General features: G+C 48.0%; 1 protein-coding gene across 5 annotated transcripts in view; it reads right to left on the bottom strand.

Moving 5' to 3' along the window:
- Window positions 1–17963, bottom strand: part of DOK5 (docking protein 5) — a 146371-nt gene extending 128408 nt beyond the window's left edge. For 2 of the 5 annotated variants that reach the window (XM_069547063.1, XM_069547065.1), the window contains exon 1: window positions 17603–17920. In XM_069547063.1, the coding sequence (XP_069403164.1) occupies window positions 17603–17668 (66 nt within the window). In that variant the 5' untranslated portion in view covers window positions 17669–17920. Of the gene's footprint in view, window positions 1–17602 lie in introns of all 5 variants that reach the window. The other 3 variants (XR_011248049.1, XM_069547062.1, XM_069547064.1) reach the window with 3 other exon arrangements.
- Between the last annotated feature and the right edge of the window lie 1162 nt (window positions 17964–19125).

The raw sequence follows: 19125 nt of genomic DNA, 5'->3' as shown, positions 1-19125 counted from the left end.
TGGTAATGGACAGGGAGGCCTGGTGTGCTGTGATTCATGGGGTCGCAAAGAGTCGGACACGACTGAGCGACTGAACTGAACTGGACTGATAAGCCTAAATCATTCACCTGTAAAAGGAGGACAGAGACAGTCTATCATGAAAGTTTGAGAAGGAATTCAAACCCAGATTTAGCCATCGTGCTGTGCACTCAGTGACGCAGTGTGATGGACCATAGGGACGGAGGCGGGGGTCTTGTCTGTGTGGCCCTGGTGAATCACTTCAGCTCTCTGTGCCTTGATCTTAGCAACACTAAAGGCCCTTTTACGTTGGCCAGATATGATGGAAGTGGTGACTCCTCCCACTTAGCATCCATTCCACTAAAACTGGCTCAGCAGCAGTAAAGTAATGCAGCATAAGCAGAACATCCCAGAAGCAGTCTCCGGGAGCGACGTGTGACTTGGCACTCTCTGGTCCGCACACCACCGGAAGAAAGTTCTGGGTGCGCCTGCCTCTGTGTTGGTGTGAATAACAGAACTATCACGACAGTGGGACCCCAGGTGGAGAAGCTCGAAACCGCTCACTGGCCGTTTCTGCCGTTCTCGACAACTTCGAGCTTCTTTGATCCTGACTTTCCTGAAACTTTAAACGAAGCTAATAAAATGTGCCTTACAGTGTTAGATTCAAAAAGATGATGAACGCAGAAAATCCAACATGGCATTGAAGAATTGTCACTCCCCTTCCAAAGGGAGTACCACCACCATGCTCAGCTGCTCAGTCATGAAAATGCTGTTCCAAGAGGCCGTGAAATGTGCCCAAGCTCAGCGCCAAGTTCGTCCTGCTTTCGTGTCGCTGGGACATGACCTAGAACATGCATGTCACTGCTCTCACCTTCACTGCTCATTTATAAAATGCGCTCATGAGTCGCAACTCATACCCCGTATGTGTACACACAGCTTTGCCTAATGCCCCAACTATTATTAAGTGCCCTACTACTATCAAATCATACTGGAACCAGCTATTATTGTTAGGTCAAAATTCACTATATTGATTCATAGAGTTCCTAATCATTTCTAACAATATTTCCACATCTCTACAAATTACAACCACCCACACTGACATGGCAATTAGCTGACTTTATTCTTCCACAGAAAAATCTTTATTTGGCTGGAGGGTCAAAACCTACAAAAATACTATTCAATAGCTTTTGGAAACAAATCTTTACAAAACTAGCTCGAAGGGACATGATTTTTCCTTGCATTCTATTATTATCCTAACAAAGGATTTGGGCTCCACGGTTTACACACTTCCCCAAGAACATGGCTCTGAAATACTGGATGTAATTTTGCTACCTAAGAGCGAACATCCACACTTGCAAAATAACACAGACCATCGGGAGGGAACAGATGATCAAGAGACACTGAAACTCCAAGTCAGCTTGATTTGTTCTGAAAATCTGACCCAACTTCCTTCTCACCTTTCTCCAAAGAGACCACAGCCTCTCACTGCTGAAGCTGCCTGCCAAGCTCAAATATTTGAATATAGAGTTCAAATCCCATCTTTCTCTCTTGACAAACTAGAGTTGTTGCTCTTCCCTTGATAAACTTAATATGATATGTAAAATGACCATGTAATCTGTAAAGGTTATGATCGTGAGATGTTGCTGAAACCCTGAGCTCTCAACAGTCCTAATTAAAACATGAACAGTGATCACTAAAGGAGAGTACATTTCATTGGAATTGGGAGGATGTCTTACAATGTTTTTGGTAAAGCCATAATGATTATGGTAGGGTGCAGAAAGTCACACGGCCGAGCTTCCTCTCCTGCAAAAGAAAATACTTGGTGGAGGTCGCATGTGATGACTTCACACAGGAATGAACAGGATCTGTGACTCTCCCGTGTTCCAAAGAGATGCAGGAGAGGAAAAGTCAGTGATGTTACTGGATGTTGTCTTTCAGGATAAGACAACAGATGAGGATATGCCCTTGCCACATAGAGAATGAATTCTTAATTTCAAGTAAAATATGTTCACTAAAAATAAAGTCATCTTCCAACCACTGCCCTCCAGGCCTGGCCACTTAGGGTCATGACACTGTGCTTTTATTGCGCTACAAAAGGTGCAAATGTGCATCGCTAAAAATAAACAAATAGACAAATAAATTTAAAAGCATGAAATTTAAAAAGCAAGTGACCACCCATCTTACCTTACCCACAGCGTCCCACTTCTTAGAGGAAAGCACAGCTGCTATACAAGACGTATGACCAGAAGCGATCCCCTTCTTCATTTTTCTATGCTCACACACAAAACCTTATGTGCACACCTCTGTGCCAAAATTTCTCTTTTTTCTGCCACCTGTTTTTTTGCACACTTCACAATATATCAGGATAATTTCACATTGTAGATTTCATAGCTTAAAAATACGATTTCTGAGGGATGAGAAGTCATGAAATCACTCTTGGCTTCAGTTACCCTATCAGTAAAATACAGGGATCAAACAAGTTAACATCAAATCTCTTTGCATCACAAAGGTCTAATTATCCTGGTCCTTTTCTCCTCCCTCTGGTTTCAAAGCCTGAACTGATACTATTCTTTTTTATAAGTTGTTCCTTAAATGTAACATAATCTTCCCTTGCCTGCTTCTCTCACTGGGAGAATAGTAAGACACATCCTTCTGACGACACTGATGGTCTCCCTGTTAGTCGTTTCCTCAGCTAATATGCCAGTGCCTTTCTCCATTTGAACCTTCACAAGACAAGCTGAAAATGTGCTAATTTCTAACTCCGTATGCCTAATGCCCAACTCAAGTCATGATTACAAATTCTCCGGAATGCACGACCTTAACTGGCAGAGAGCTGACCCATTCTTTGAGTTAACATTAGAGAAATTACTCTAACAAAATGATCCCTTTCATCTCTGAAAGACCCAGCTTCCTCTGTCTCTGAAAAAGAAGCTACAAAGGTAAACACGCCAGGAAGACGTCGAAACTGCCTCACACGCTTTATCTTGTATCCATCTCTCTCAAACGGACTCCACTTCAGAAATTTCCTTCTGTGTGATAAAGGAGTTTCTCAGTCCCATGTGTAAAACCGTCAGTCTCCTTAAAAGGCAGTCCAGTAGCCTGGGGAAACGTACTTCTTTCTAAATCTTTAATCGATCTCGAAACATCTGCCAGTCAGCATATCTCCCAGAACTCCATTTATGCTACAAATGTTCTCCGGAAATTCACAGTTGCCCAGTGAAAGTGACAGTTCTGAAGAAAAATCGAATTTTCTCCTCTCCTTGAGTGGGCTACCTGATGGCCAGATGCCCGTCCAGGATTAAAATGCAATCAAACCCACAGACAAAGCATCCTCCTTCCCTCCGGCTACAAGTTACAATCGGAATTCTCCTTTTATAATGGTGTAAACAGGTGGAAATGGCAACCTGCTCCACTATTCTTGCCTGGAAAATCCTATGGACAGAGGAGCCTGGTAGGCTACAGTCCATGGGGTCGCAAGAGTCGGATGTGACTTAGTAACTAAACCACCACCAAACAGGTACTCAGGAGAAAGAGCTGCAATCAGCCTTCCCAGCAGTAAAGGATAAAGCAATACGCACACAGCTCTTGCCGACTGTTTATTTGGAGCTTCTTCCTTTCAGAGAAAACTATGGTTGGGATTAATAATTTACCGAGTCCAAACGCAGGGTAACGAACCAGAGGCAGTATTTTCCTAATTCATTCATTAGATGAGTCTGTTGAAAAGACTGGCGCATTTTAACAACATAAGAAATGAAATAAGCCATCAAACTTCCATTTTATGAAAAGTGAACTAAAGAACCATTTTGGTGTTGAGAACACTGGGTGAAATACAGGCAGAAGCCATGGGCCAGCAAGTCAAGCCACACACACTCTTGCCAAGGTCTTGGCTCCCTCTTTGGGGGACTGGGCTGTAGGCTTGCAATTGAAAATTGAGTTTACTAGCAGGAAGCAGATTCTAAGGAGATGTCATCCAGAAAGTCTCCTGGGAGGGCTCTGGAAGTCACATCAGGTGCAGGGCAGCTGTGATGTTCTGTCCACTGTGCCCCATGGAGACCCCCACCCCCACCCCAGGAGCTGGTCACCTGCAGAGCTGGAAAATTCTGAAAGAGATGGGAATACCAGATCACCTGACCTGCCTCTTAAGAAATCTGTATGCAGGTCAGGGAGCAACAGTTAGAACCGGACATGGAACAACAGAGTGGTTCCAAACAGGAAAAGGAGTACGTCAAGGCTGTATATCGTCACCCTGCTTATTTAACTTCTATGCAGAGTACATCATGAGAAACGCTGGGCTGGAAGAAACACAAGCTGGAATCAAGATTGCTGGGAGAAATATCAATAACCTCAGATATGCAGATGACACCACCCTTATGGCAGAAAGTGAAGAGGAACTCAAAAGCCTCTTGATGAAAGTGAAAGAGGAAAGCGAAAAAGTTGGCTTAAAGCTCAACATTCAGAAAACAAAGATAATGGCATCTGGTCCCATCACTTCATGGGAAATAGATGGGGAAACAGTGGAAACAGTGTCAGACTTTATTTTTTGGGGCTCCAAAATCACTGCAGATGGTGACTGCAGCCATGAAATTAAAAGACGCTTACTCCTCGGAAGAAAAGTTATGACCAACCTAGATAACATATTCAAAAGCAGAGACAATACTTTGCTGACTAAGGTCCGTCTAGTCAAGGCTATGGTTTTTCCTGTGGTCATGTATGGATGTGAGAGTTGGACTGTGAAGAAGGCTGAGCGCTGAAGAATTGATGCTTTTGAACTGTGGTGTTGGAGAAGACTCTTGAGAGTCCCTTGGACTGCAAGGAGATCCAACCAGTCCATTCTAGAGGAGATCAGCCCTGGGATTTCTTTGGAAGGAATGATGCTAAAGCTGAAACTCCAGTACTTTGGCCACCTCATGCGAAGAGTTGACTCATTGGAAAAGACTCCGATGCTGGGAGGGATTGGGGGCCGGAGGAGAAGGGGGCGACAGAGGATGAGATGGCTGGATGGCATCCCTGACTCGATGGACGTGAGTCTGAGTGAACTCCGGGAGTTGGTGATGGACAGGGAGGCCTGGCGTGCTGCGGTTCATGGGGTCGTGAAGAGTCGGACATGACTGAGCGACTGGACTGAACTGAACTGAACAGCCAAATGAGTAAATATTGATAAAGTGAAAGTCACTTAGTCAGATCTGACTCTTTGTGACCCCGTGGACTATGCAGTCCATGGAATTCTCCAGGCCAGAATACTGGAGTGTATAGCCTTTCCCTTCTCCAGGGGGTCTTCCCAAGCCAGGAATCGAACTGGGGTCTCCTGCACTGCAGGCAGATTCTTTACCAGCTGAGCTACCAGAGAAACCCAAGTGAATATTGGAAATCTATAAACATTTCAGAAAAGTGCTCCAGCATAAGTTAAACCAGCAAAGATAGAGTAATAGTACTAAGTAACATGAACCCAAACATGCAAAGCAAATTACACACACACACAAACACAAGCATTTTTATATATGCATATACACATAAATATCTCCATACAAACACACAAGAATCCGCCTAGAATTGCCTGGAAATGGAGACAAGTCTGGAGTAGGATAGAACTTTCCTCTTCATTTGATCCTTTTTTGCTTTTTTAATTTTTTAGCCATGTACATATAGTGTAAAATACTAGTAAATTAAAAAGAACTGATACAGGCAAAAGCCATTTTTTGTTGTAGGTAAAGAGGATCTATTTCTTTCTTTTTCTATTTTTTGATCAGAAATTCAACATTGTGAATCCAAAGTAAATCATAAATTTAGAAAGTTTTCAAGTCATCTGTTCCGGTTCTGTGGTCTGACCCAGCCCAGAGCAGCGCAGGGCCATCCCAAGTTTTCTCTGCTCTTTTCCACTCAGGAGGCCGACAGGAGGGCACTGTGGAGGCCAAGCTGGGACTAGGTGGGATGTGGAGTGTGCTCGGGCAGGCTCTCCGCGCCCACGGCCACACCTCTGGCTCCGGGGCAGGGAGGCAGGTCAGACCTTGGCACCTCCACCTTTGCTGCAGAGGAAGCTGGGGCGAGAGAAGTTCAGCGGCACGCGTTAGTCACAGCAGATGGCCAGCGGCAGGACGGCGGAGCCAGGCCACTCCCATTCCAGCCAGGTTGCCCGTCTCCACGTTTGTCCTGCGCTGAGGACTGCAGCGTGGATGCTACAGCAGGGCTACCTACAAACACCACTCAACAGAATGTTACAAAACTCTTGGGATTTCTTGGGATTTCTGAGTATGCGCACTCATGAGAGGCTAGGCTTTCTGTCTGGTTCATAACTGAATATGCAAAATGTTATTTCAGGGTTTTACTCATTGAATTTAATGCTCATTGAGCACCGACTGTGGGCCAAGACATTATTCTATTATCCCTCCTCCCAGCCGGACGCACTTAAAGAATGATCGAGTTGATAAAAAGATTGATTGGGAATATTAGTTACTATACCCATCTGATTCAATAAACATAACTTTTCCCCACTATATGTTGATCAAATTTTCAGCTTTATCATTTCAACTTTAGAATAAAAACAATTTCAAAAAAGAAAAAGTGGGAAGAATCAGTCTACCCTACTTCAAGACATAGTGTAGCTACACATGTAGACGCATGTTGACACGTCAAGGCACAATGGAGACACTCAGAACAGTGGGACAAAACAGAGGCCTAGGAGCAGATGACGTAAATGAACTCAGTGGAAAATAGACAGCGTTTGAACAAGCGGTCCTGGAGCAACTGGACATCCATGGGCAGAAAACGAACCTTCACATAAAATGTACACCGTATATAAAAACTGACTCAAAATGGACCACAGTCTTAAATGCAAAAGGTAAAACTATAAAATATTTAGGGAAAAAAGTAGGAAAAAATAGTTGGGATCTTGGGCTGGGCAAAGCATTAGTATGAAAAGGAAAAAAAAATGATAAATTGGAATTCATCAACTTAGAAATGTCTGCCCTGTGCTAGACCTTGTTAAGAGGATAAGAATGATAAGCTACATAGTGAGTAAGAGAAAATATTTGCAAACCACATGTCTGAAAAGGATTAATATCAAGAATATACAAAGAACTCTTAAAACTCAACAGTTAAAAAACAACCCAAATAGAAAATGGGCAAAAGACATGAACAGGCATTTTTCCCAAAACGTAAGTATAGCTGACAAACTGGGACGTGAAGAAATGCTCAGCGTCACGAGGAGGAATCAGCATCACACGTGAGAATGTCCATGCCGAGACTCCCACCAAAAACTGGGGCAACCCCAAATGCTGCAAGGATGCAGAGACTGGATCACCCCTGCGTTGCTGCTGTGAATGTAGAATGTGAAACAGTTTGGTGGTTTCCTATAAACACACAACTGCAAACACACACAGCAATTGTACTCCTGGGGCATTTTCCTAGAGCGACGAAAATTTACATTCACACAAAAACCCTAGCCCACATGTTCACATCAACCTATTCATAAAAGCCTGAAATGGAAAGCACCCTCCAGATATCCCTCAGTATTTGAACAGCTAAACAAACTATGGCACATCCATACTCTGGACTACAGCTTAGCAGTGAAAAGGAGAAAGGAATGGCATCCAATCCCATCATTTCATGGCAAATAGACGGGGAAACAATGGAACCAGTGACAGACTTTATTTTCTTGGGCTCCAAAACCACTGCAGATGGTGACTGCAGCCATGAAATTAAAAGACACTTGCTCCTTGGAAAAAAGCTATGACCAACCTAGACAATGTACTAAAAAGCAGAGACAGTAATTGGTCGACAAGGGTCCCTGTAGTGAAAGCTATGGTTTTTCCAGTCATCATGTATGCATGTGAGAGCTGGACCAGAAAGAAGACGAAGCACCAAGGAACTGTTGCTTTTAAACTGTGGTGTTAGAGAAGACTCTTGAGAGTCCCTTGGGCATCAAGGAGATCAAAACAGTCAATCATAAAGGAAATCAACCCTGAATATTCATTCGGAGGACTGATGTTGAAACGGAAGCTCCAATACGTTGCCCACCTAATGCAAAGAGCCACTGAGAAAAAACCCGAATGCTCAGAAAGATTGAAGGCAGGAGGAGAAGGGGATGACAGAAGGTGGACATGGGTTTGGGTGAGCTCCAGGAGGTGGTGAAGGACAGGCAAGCCTGGCGCGCTGCAGTCCATGGGTTCGAAGAGAGTCGAACATGACTGAGCGACTGAACACCAACCCTCCACATCCACAGAACCCACAACAGCCACCGCAATTCCAGAGGGTTACACTGAGTTTAAAAAAACTCCACGACATTCCACACTGCATGGTTCCATTGGTATGATATTTGTGAAATGATGAATGATAAAAGCACAGAAACGGAAAAAGGGCTTCAGGGCTGTGGGGCGGGGGTGGCGGCGATGAAGGGGCAGCTTTAAAAGACAACGGGGAGGCCCGTGCTGTGGGCGGACGCTCCATGCCTTGATGGTATCAGTCAGTTCAGGTCAGTTCAGTCACTCAGTCCTGTCCGACTCTTTGTGACCCCAGGTATGCCAGTATCCTGACTGTGATGCTGGAGATTCAAAAAGCGTCACCCCTGGGAGAGCCTGAGGGAAGGGCGTGGCTGTCCCTGTGTCTTTTCCTGCACCCCCTGTGAACCTATGATTATGGAAAAGCTAACATTTTACTCTTTTTTAAGATGCACCTCGATTTAGCTACAGCACACAGGACCTCAGTCTTCACTGCAGCGCGCATGGTCTCCAGCTGCAGCCCAGGAACACGTCTTGGGGCACGTGGGATCTAGTTGCCTGACCAGGGCTGGAACCCGGGCCCCCTGCCGTGGAAGCTTGGAGTCTGAGCCACTGGACCACCAATAAAGTTCCCAAAACTCTAATTTAAAAAAAATGAGATAGTGGTTCTTCACCGTTTTGGGAATCTGCAGGGTGGGAGGTGAGCGGTTTGGGGACACAAAAGTCCAGATTTCTCTAAGAATCTCATAAAAGCTATGAAGCATCACCTGAGGAAATCATTTGCACCCTATCCGTAACACAGCACACACAGCTAACACATTCTCTGAGACCCAGGGCACTGACAGAGACTTAGAACACTCATAAAATAAACACAGCCTGCCAACTGCTCTGAAAAACCTCATCCAAAATGCAGGCATCTGCATTCTAGAAAGAAGCTATTTTAACTTCCACATTCACATATGTCTGTGGCATTTCTAAACTATTAATTTTGAAATTCACAGAAACAGGGCATTTGCAGAATGGAGGCAGACTCATCTCTTCCTGGCTTAGAATCCCTGAAGATTTGATTTCCTCCCAGTCAGAACCAAATTCCTAGAGTAACAGGAAAATCAAATTTCCCCTCCCTCGTTTCATGAAAATGAAACAAAGAAAGACCTGAAGACACCTTTTCACTTCAATATTCGACCTGTTGCTCAAACGAATTCTTCCTTAACTAGAGTGAATATATTAATCTCACGTTAATAACACCAGCCCCAAAATTCCCCACGAATGTTGACCACATCTGTCTTATTAGGGTAGTGTTCCCTAAGCTTCTCAACACGAGTATTCACTGCATAAACATCTGATGCATGTTAAAATAAATGAAAGCAAATATACCCCGAATGAAAACTGAATTCTTAAAATACCAAAGATAATCCACAAAACTGCTTAAAAAATAAATCTTTCTAGTCATCTCATGAATATTATTGAAAAATACATTGGCAGATGTGGGGGAAATGATCACGTCCATAATTTGGTTTATGTCTATACACAAAATCACTAAATTGGCCATTCTTTGCTTAAATCAGTTTTGGGGCTGATGATCAAAGGCTGACTTTATGCATAATTAATTACACCATCCACAAGGACGATCAAATAAAGATACTAAAATACCAGCTGGAAAGAACTTCTGACATGAAACCAGTGAAGCTGATTCAGATGGGGCTGAAACACTGAGTATTCTTGCTCATGTGTACAGGTGCGTGCATGGTCGCATCCGGCTCTTTGCAGCCCCGTGGACTGCAGCCCGCCAGGCTCCTCTGTCCATGGGATTTCCCAGCAAGAGCACTGGAGCGGGTTGCCATTCCCTTCTCCAGGGGATCTTCCCAACCCGGGGATGGAACCTGGGTCTCCTGCTCTGCAGGCGGATTCTTCACCACTGGTGCCACCTGGGAAGCCAAATAGTCTTAGGTGAGGGTCTGACTGTAAATTTCACTACAGGAAGCCAGCCTCCAAGTCTCTTTTCCTTGAGGAAGGAAAAGGGTGCTTCATGGACCTTACTGAATGATTACATGGGCTGTGCACACACGTGTGGACACACACTCACGCACTGAGGGCAGGGCTCCCCTGGTGGCTCAGAGGTAGACTTTGCCCACCAGGGCAGGAGACACGGGTCCTATTTCTGGGTCAGGAAGACCCCCTGGAGGAGGACATGGCAACCCACTCCAGCATTCCTGCCTGGAGAATCCTGGAGAATCCCACGGACAGAGGAGCCTGGGGGCTACAGTCCAGGGGTCGCAGAATCAGACCCGACTGAGCGACCGTACTCATGGCGTGTGGTTAATTTATTCCATTCCTATGATTTCAGTGTTAGTAAGCAATATAACTTAATGCACAGAGTCCTGATCATCTCTGCATCCCAAAACCCTATATGAAAAATGAAACGTCTCTGGCAGACTGGGTCAAGTGAAATTAAGAAACGAAAGGGGTGAGAAAATATTTCCGCCTAAAATTTGGCCATTAATTAACCAACTTTTCAAATCTATTCTGCCAGCACCGCCCCCCTGCCCCTGCTCCCAAAAGAAGATCCTCAAATTAACAGAGTTTTGCTCTTGTCTGATGAGCTTGCTCAAACCAAACTTGCATACAGATGAGTTTCTCTGCTCCTGACACTTCCGCCGCGTATCCAAGGATCAGGAAAGAGTCTGCGATGGCCAATACCCCTGGCCATGACCTAGCACCAGTGGTTGTACAGTAACTGCTTCACAGACGTTACATCTGTCTTCCTAACTGAAGAGCGAGCTCTCTGAGGATGAGGGCTGCGGCAGGAGAAGGGGTGTGGCAGCACCACGCAAGCATCATCACCCTCCAACAGCACCGGTGGTGAGAGGGAGAGCGGTGATGAGCACTGGGAGGGTTTCCGCTGCGTCAGGCACTGTGTTAAGCCTTTCATGAGGATCTTCTATTGGGCGGACATCACGAGCCTCCCTATTTTTACAGGAGACTGAGGCTTCTTAATATTAAGTATCTCACCAAAACTCACATAACCAGTTGCTGAATTGGGATTTTAACAGTCTCACATCAAAGCCCATGCTCTTAAACCAGGAGGCAGTAATGGATTCATTCATTCATCCAATAAATCTTCATCAAGCGCTTCTCCATGCTGGAAACTGCTCCAGGCACTGGGGGGTCAGCTATAACTGATGGATTCATTCATTCATCCAACACATTTTCATCAAGTGTTTCTCCATTATGGAAACTGTTCCAGGCACTGGGGTTCAGCTATAACTGATGGTTTCATTCATTCATCCAATACGTTTTTTAGTATTTCTTCCTGCTGGCACTGGGGTCCAGCTATAATGATGCATTCACTCACTCATCCACACAGTAAACCTTCATCAAGAGCGTCCCCATGCTGCAAACTGTTCCAGGCACTGAGGTTCAGCTATAATGAAGAGAGGGACGTCCCAGCCCTCACAGAGTTCCACACGCTATCTGGGAGATACAGGCAATCAACAGGTAAAACCTACAGACAGATCAGCAGGTAAGTGGATGCTAAGTCTAGAGAGAAAAAATGGAAGGGATACAGGGAGAGAAGGAGGGAAGAGATAAGACAGGAGGGCTGGAAGGTTTCGATGAGAAGGTGGCACTTGCAGAAAGGTTGAAGGAGGTGAGGAGACGGCCAGGAGGCAATGACCTGGTGGAACCGTATTCCAGGCGGAGGGAAGAGCAAGGGCCAACATTCTGCGTCAGCACAGGACCTGGGAGCCGGCGGCAGGCCACCACTCTGGATCGCAGGGAAAGGCTCTGGTTGTCTGAGCAGTGAGGGAGATAAACCAGGAGGGTATGACAGTATCTGGGAGCTTGGGCCAGGGCGGGAGTGGCAGATGGTGTGAGAGGTCATGGGACTCCAGCTATACTTCCAACACAAAGCTTACAGCATCCCGTGATGGACTGGCTGTGGTGGTGAGAGATGAGGGGAGGAGCGAGACCAGAGGCGAAGCTTCGATCCTTCTCTGCTTGCTTGTCTGACTGCTTGACTGATTTTCACCCGGGCGACCGAAGTACCGGGACCTACAGTGCTGTATGCGGGTCAGGAAGCAACGGTTAGAGCTGGACATGGAACAACAGACTGGTTCCAAGCAGGAAAAGGAGTACGTCAAGGCTGTATATCGTCACCCTGCTTATTTCACTTCTATGCAGAGTACATCATGAGACATGCTGGGCTGGATGAAACACAAGCTGGAATCAAGATTGCCAGGAGAAATATCAATAACCTCAGATATGCAGATGACACCACCCTTATGGCAGAAAGTGAAGAGGAACTAAAGAGCTTCTTGATGAAAGTGAAAGAGGAGAGTGAAAAAGTTAGCTTAAAGCTCAACATTCAGAAAACGAAGATCATGGCATTTGGTCCCATCACTCCATGGGAAATAGATGTGGAAACAGTGGAAACAGTGTCAGACTTTATTTTGGGGGCTCCAAAATCACTGCAGATGGTGATTGCAGCCATGAAATTAAAAGACACTTACTCCTTGGAAGAAAAGTTATGACCAACCTAGATAGTATATTCAAAACCAGAGACATTACTTTGCCGACTAAGGTCCGTCTAGTCAAGGCTATGGTTTTTCCTGTGGTCATGTATGGATGTGAGAGTTGGACTGTGAAGAAAGCTGAGCACCGAAGAATTGATGCTTTTGAACTGTGGTGTTGGAGAAGACTCCTGAGCGTCCCTTGGACTGCAAGGAGATCCAACCAGTCCATTCTGAAGGAGATCAGCCCTGGGATTTCTTTGGAAGGACTGATGCTGAAGCTGAAACTCCAGTACTTTGGCCACCTCATGTGAAGAGTTGACTCATTGGAAAATACTTTGATGCTGGGAGGGATTGGGGGCAGGAGGAGAGGGGGACAACAGAGGATGAGATGGCTGGATGGCATCACTGCCTCGATGGACGTGAATCTGAGTGAACTCCGGGAGATGGTGATGGACAGGGAGGCCTGGCGTGCTGTGATTCATGGGGTCGCAAAGAGTCGGACACGACTGAGCGACTGAACTGAACTGAACTGATAGTGGCTGAGATACACACTCCAGGAGAAGCCGCCTAGGATGAAAAAATGGGCTGTTGGATATATTAAGTCTGAGACTAGGAGCCGATCAGATGAAGATGTGGGCTTGATGGGAGAAGAGCACAGAGATGCTGTTTAGAGGCAAACGGGGACTTCCCTGACGCAGTGGCTAACCCACCCTCCCGCCCAGGGACTTCCTGGTGGTCCAGTGACTAAGACTCCACCCGCCCGATGCGAGGCACCTGATTCCTGGTCAGGGAATTAGATCCCACAGGCTGCAACTAAGACTCGGCACAGACAAATAAATAAATAAATGTTAAAAAGTAAATAAAATCAAGTAATCAAGGGGAACTGCATGGAGATAAAGTCAACAGGTCTGAGACTCACCGGGTGGACACGTCCTGGCAGTTACTGCCTGGGAATCCTCTCCACTGCGAGGGGAGAGGCCAAGTGGAGCAGTCGTGCGATGCCATCTGCGCCCCACGGCAGGCTGCTGCCGCGGTTCAGTCGCCCAGGTGCGCCCGGCTCTCTGCGGCCCCGTGGACTGCAGCACACTAGCCTCCCCATCTTTCATGACTCCCAAAGTGTGCTCAAACTCAAGGCCATTGCTAATGATGTGCGAATTACCTGATGCACCATGCCTCTAAAAACGCAGGTTTAATGCCTTTAGTGGATTTGCCAAACAACTATGGACAGACGCCCCTCCGCCCCCGCCATCCCCCAAAGCAGTGCCATCAAGGCTCCTGAACAAATGCAGCCCCAGGGCCCAACTGGACAGCTCCATGGACCAACGGAGATGAGGCTGGAGAATAAAGACCTGAAGATACGGAGGCTTCTTCTGAGGTAAACGAGGTGCATTTCTAAGCTTTTCGATGTTTATAGAAAAAAGCAAGACTACAAATATTTGACTGCTTAACCACTTAAACGGCTTAGTATCTCAACTAAAGGTGACCACTTACCGAGGCCCATCTGAACAGGGATAGTCTTAGAATGTCTCATGCCTTGTTGAAAAATCACTTAAATGTATTATGTTTGTGTGTGTGTGTGTGTGTGTGTGCCTTGCATACTGTGTTTTTGTGGGGATAACACAAGTGTGTGTGAGGGCAGGGCTTCCCAGGTGGCGCTAGTGGTAAAGAACCCGCCTCCCAGTGCAGGAGACATAAGAGCCGCGGGCTCAGCCCCTGAGTGGGGAAGATCCCCTGGAGGCGGGCCTGGCAACCCACTCCAGGATTCTTGCCTGGAGAATCCCATGGACAGAGGAGCCCGACAGGATACGGTCCACAGCGTCACAGAGTCGGACGCGACTCACAGGCTCGGCGCACGCCAAGTGAGGACAGGCACTCAGTAACAGTCGGCCTGTGACGGCGCCATGAGCCCCTTGCAGACGGCGCCGCATGCTTGCAGTGTATATTTTCTTGGTCCCTCGTGAGAAACAAATCAGTATTAAATAACAACAACAAAAACATCACAAATCACTTAATGTATTTGTAAAAACTGCATCCAATGAAACTGCATAAATATATACGCCTTTGGACACTTCTAGGTAGAAAGATAAGGAAATCAATAATTCCTATATCCTTCCACCAACCCTAACTCATCTCTAATTATACCAAAGAAATGAGGCAATCAGAACCAAAGCTGTATGCTTTCAGTGCATTTTCATAGATATTATCTTATCTGAAGTTCACAGCATCATTAAACACCATCCACTGTACAGATAAGAAAACAGAGGCCAAGAGAAGTCAAGGGTCACAAAGCTAACAAGTAACAGAAGGAGAGTTTGTCTCTTTTCTTCTTTTTCCAAGTCTGCAGGGGCATTCCTAGGTACAACAGCTGCTCACCATGAAATGTTGTTTTCTTGTTTAATTATAAACTCTCCTAAACATGGTTCTAATCCTCAGACACTTGTCTGGATTCCATTAATAAAGCCACCGTGTCATACTGGTTCTTCAAGAGGCTTATGAATTGCAAAGTCAGGCGTTCACTCTTAGTTCAATCCATGTTCAGCTTGCACGAACTGAGCACCTGCAGTGTACTAACGGAAGGTCCTACTACTCTTCGAGACTTACAGATGCTGCTTGCTGTTCTCAGCTATCTTCCGCCTCAATCAGCTCCACCATTTAAGTGATTCTTTAGACTGAAGGTCCCTGTGCCATTTTCCCAATGCATTCTTCTTGACGCCTCCATTAAAACTTTAGCTTGCAGTGGTTCCAACAGCCTCCTCAGCTTCTAATGATAAATCATACTATTTAGAACACTTTTTAAAATTGACTGGTGATAAAACCAAACTGAACAAATAAAACTAGATTTTGACTATTTTGACCTTTTCTCTCCATGAACAATCATCCAATAAATATTCCAGAATCTACTTGGGTATTAACACCGGCACAGTGAATAAATCCTAAGACAGTACACTTCTGCTGACATCCAAACACTATAGGATATAAAGTAAACGCAAAGTAAACTACTCCTCCTTTCCTTCATATACCTGTCCAAAAACACTGGCACACACAGGGGACTATGCTGTATCAGTAGTAATATCACAGGAAAAAGCCTCAATTACTATGAACTAGAAAGTTATGGCAACTAGTTTTTCAAATAAATCACCATGTGTCACAATGTGGCATAAACTGATCCTTATGAATAATTTACATTTTGTACATTAATAATTCACGTCCTCTTTCTATTGGAATGCTCTCTAGCACAGAACGGATATCTCATCCATTTCCTCAACTGACATGATGGAGTAAATCTAAAATTAGAATGGTGTTTTCACATGCTCCTTGTAACACTAACACTTGGCTGGCCCACTAGGTTATGAAAAATAAAAAGTTCCTATTATTTCTGACCCTTTGTATGAGAGTCATTAGGTTAAGTACCCTAACAAAAGCTGTTCCTGTTGATCAGAATGTCTGCAGAGCAAGGAAAGAAAACCAAGGAAACTTACAGTTGATAGGGACTGGTTAGTTCTCTTACACTGCTCCCTAATTATATATTTGTACATTCACAATTATACACGACATAGTTGCTAAAAAATGGTAACCAGCAGGAAACGTGCTAAAACACGGTAACCAGCAGGGAAAGAAAGGAAGAAAATAAAGGAAAAAAGAGAGGGAGAAAAGGGAGGAGGAAGGAAGAACAAATCAGGTAAGAGCCTTCAATAGTTATGGGTATTTCCCACCAGCAGGCTTTCCTGTCTAGCTGTTTAACACGGTGAGATTTCAATTTCCAGTAAAATTATCTAGTGCATTAACAAGTCCAACGATCAAATAAGAGAAAGTGCCAATGACATATATTTGTGGAGAAAGATGTTTAAGTTGTCCCTGTGGCCATTACTGACATTACCATTATTTCTGATACTAGCAAAGTAAACTTTTTCCCCCCAACTCCCTCGCCCCAAAGAACACAACGAAAAAACAAGCAGAAACAGCACCTGACACAAAGCAAAGAGAAATGAGGCAGTTTGAAATTTAAAATTAAAAAAAAAATCATTCCAGTATCCTCTTCCTCCCTCAAGAATTCCTTAGCCGTCATCACTCAAGCCCAAAGAGAAGCAGAGTAAGTTCTCTCGGAAGTTCGTCAATGAAGAGCAAAGGGGAGAAGGGCCACAGAGAGGGAGTTTTAAAGGAGGACCCATCCCTGGGCCAACACCGTCCACACCAGTGCCCTCCGGCTCGGCCGCCCTTCCTTTCAGCACACATTTAGAGAGAGAGCGCCAGCTCTGCGCCAGGTGTTCGTTCCGCCCTAAACAGCCAGCCTTCCGCTGGGCATCCGGTGTGTATTCCGGCAACACATCCCCTGCCCAGGCTCAGGACGAGGGCATCTACCCACGGCGCCTTCGCCAGCTCCTGGGCCGGGGCTGGGTCACTGTCCACGGCCCGGAGTTCCGAAAAGAGCCTTTCTCTCGGCAGAAGTGTCTCCCCGGGGTCGGGGGGTCACTGACCCGGTTCGCACCCAGAGCGGCCGCCCTTCCTCGCGGGGCCGATCCGTCCCCGCACCCCCGCTGGAGTGAAGCTGGCGGCGGCGGCGGGCACCGGGGCACCCGGCCGGCTCGGCGCCCCCGCCCGGGCTCCTCGGCGCCGACTCCCACGGCTGCCGAGAAACGTTTATTTCCATTCGATGGGCTCCAGAGGCTACCGAGGCGGACACGCGGCCGCGGACGGAAAGCCACGTCCCCCGGAGACAAAGATCGACCCGCGACACCCCGAGAGCGGCTCCAGCGGCTGCCCCGGCGGCGCTGCAGCCGGGAGGGCGCGGCGCGGCGCGCCGGGGACCCCCAGGGACGCTGGCCGGGGGTCGGGACCCTGAACCCGCGCCGGGGGGCGGGAGGAAGGGTCCACACTCACCCCCAGGCGGCGGCTCCGGATCCGCACGTAGCCTTGCTTCACGACGTCACTGAAACCGGAGGCCATCCCGGGCGGCCGGCGAGCCCCCCGCGCCCAGCGCGCGCCCTACGCGGCCTCGGGTCGGGACGCGGCTCTGGGCTGGGCCCGGGGAGACAGCGCAGACCGAGCGGCGGCGGCTCCGCGCGGCGTCAGGAGGCGCGCATCGCTTGCCAGCCCGCGAGCCTGGAAGTGGGCGGCCGGCGAGCAGCCACTTCGGGGAGCGCGGGGAGCCGGCGCGGCTGGGGCGCCCGCGTCAGCTGACTCATCGGCCGGCCGCTCGGAGGAGGGGCGGCGCTCAGGGATCCGGCCCCGCTTCTGCCGGGCGGGGGGAGGGGGGAGGGAGGAGGGGGACGGGGGGGGGGACGGGGGCGGGGGGAGGAGGAGGAGGAGGGAAGGAGGAGGGGAGGGGGAGGGGTGAGAGGGAGAGGGGAGGGGAAGGAGGCGGGGGGAGGAGGAGGAGGGGGCGGGGGGAGAGGGGAGGGGGAGGGGGAGAGGGGAGGGGGAGGGGGGAGTCGGAGGGGGAGGGGAGGAGGAGGGGGGAGAGGGGAGGGGGAGGGGGGACGGGGAGGAGGCGGAGGGGGAGGAGGAGGGGCTGGGGCAGGGAGGGGCGGCGCTCAGGGATCCGGCCCCGGCCTCCCGGGGCGAGTGGGGAGAGGAGAGGGAGAGGGGGTAGGGGACGGGGGAGGGGGGGCCGGAGGAGCCGCCGGCCGCCCGCAGGCAGACAGCCTGGACGGCGGGCTCTCCCCTCCACCCCTCTCGCGCCCACCTGGCCGGATCCGGGCCTCCGACCCGCCCCTCCCCGGGACCCCGAGTTGCCCTGCGCGCCCCCGCGCCTCGCCCACGCCCGCGGAGATCCCCAGCTCCTTTCAGATGGAGGGACTTTCACTTTTCTCAGCCGCGTCTCCCCCTCCTCTGCCTGCACTCCCAGCTCTCTCCCGAGAAGGACTGGCTTTTGCCTCTGCTGTGCGTGTGCCTGGGGGTTGGTGTTGTCGAGGCTAGCCTTGACCTTGGCATAGGAGGGGAGGGATAGTGTCCCGGCTTAAGCTGCCTGCTTCCTCGAATTTCCCTGGCATCCTGGACCTAGCCTGCGGTGATATCATTTTCCACATTTTGCTTGTTTGAGCCTGTCTTTCCCGGCCGGTTGTGAGTTTCCCAGAGGTTGACCCTTGGCCTCATTAATACCTGTACCCGCTAAGCCTGGCCCAGAGCAGACGCTGAGTAAATCCTTTGTGTCAGGTACCCTCTAAGCCCTTGGCCAGACTCGTGGAAACTCTCACACACCCCACAGGTGCCCTCCCTTGTGGGGTTCATGTTCACGGCCATTGCAGGGTGCTACCTACAGAACAGGACGAAAGGGGGCCATTGCACACCCACCTGGCGCTGGCTGCTCTGCCTTCCTGAAACCTGTTTGAGTTGATAACGACTATCATTGTTTGGAAGGAGGCATTAGGCAATATGGTAATCCTGCTAAAGGAATAAGGAAC

The sequence above is a fragment of the Ovis canadensis genome, chromosome 13, assembly GCF_042477335.2.
Source record: "Ovis canadensis isolate MfBH-ARS-UI-01 breed Bighorn chromosome 13, ARS-UI_OviCan_v2, whole genome shotgun sequence".
Taxonomy (NCBI): domain Eukaryota; kingdom Metazoa; phylum Chordata; class Mammalia; order Artiodactyla; family Bovidae; genus Ovis; species Ovis canadensis.
The sequence above is the reverse complement of the archived record's forward strand: the minus strand, read 5'-3'. Positions and strand labels throughout refer to the sequence as shown.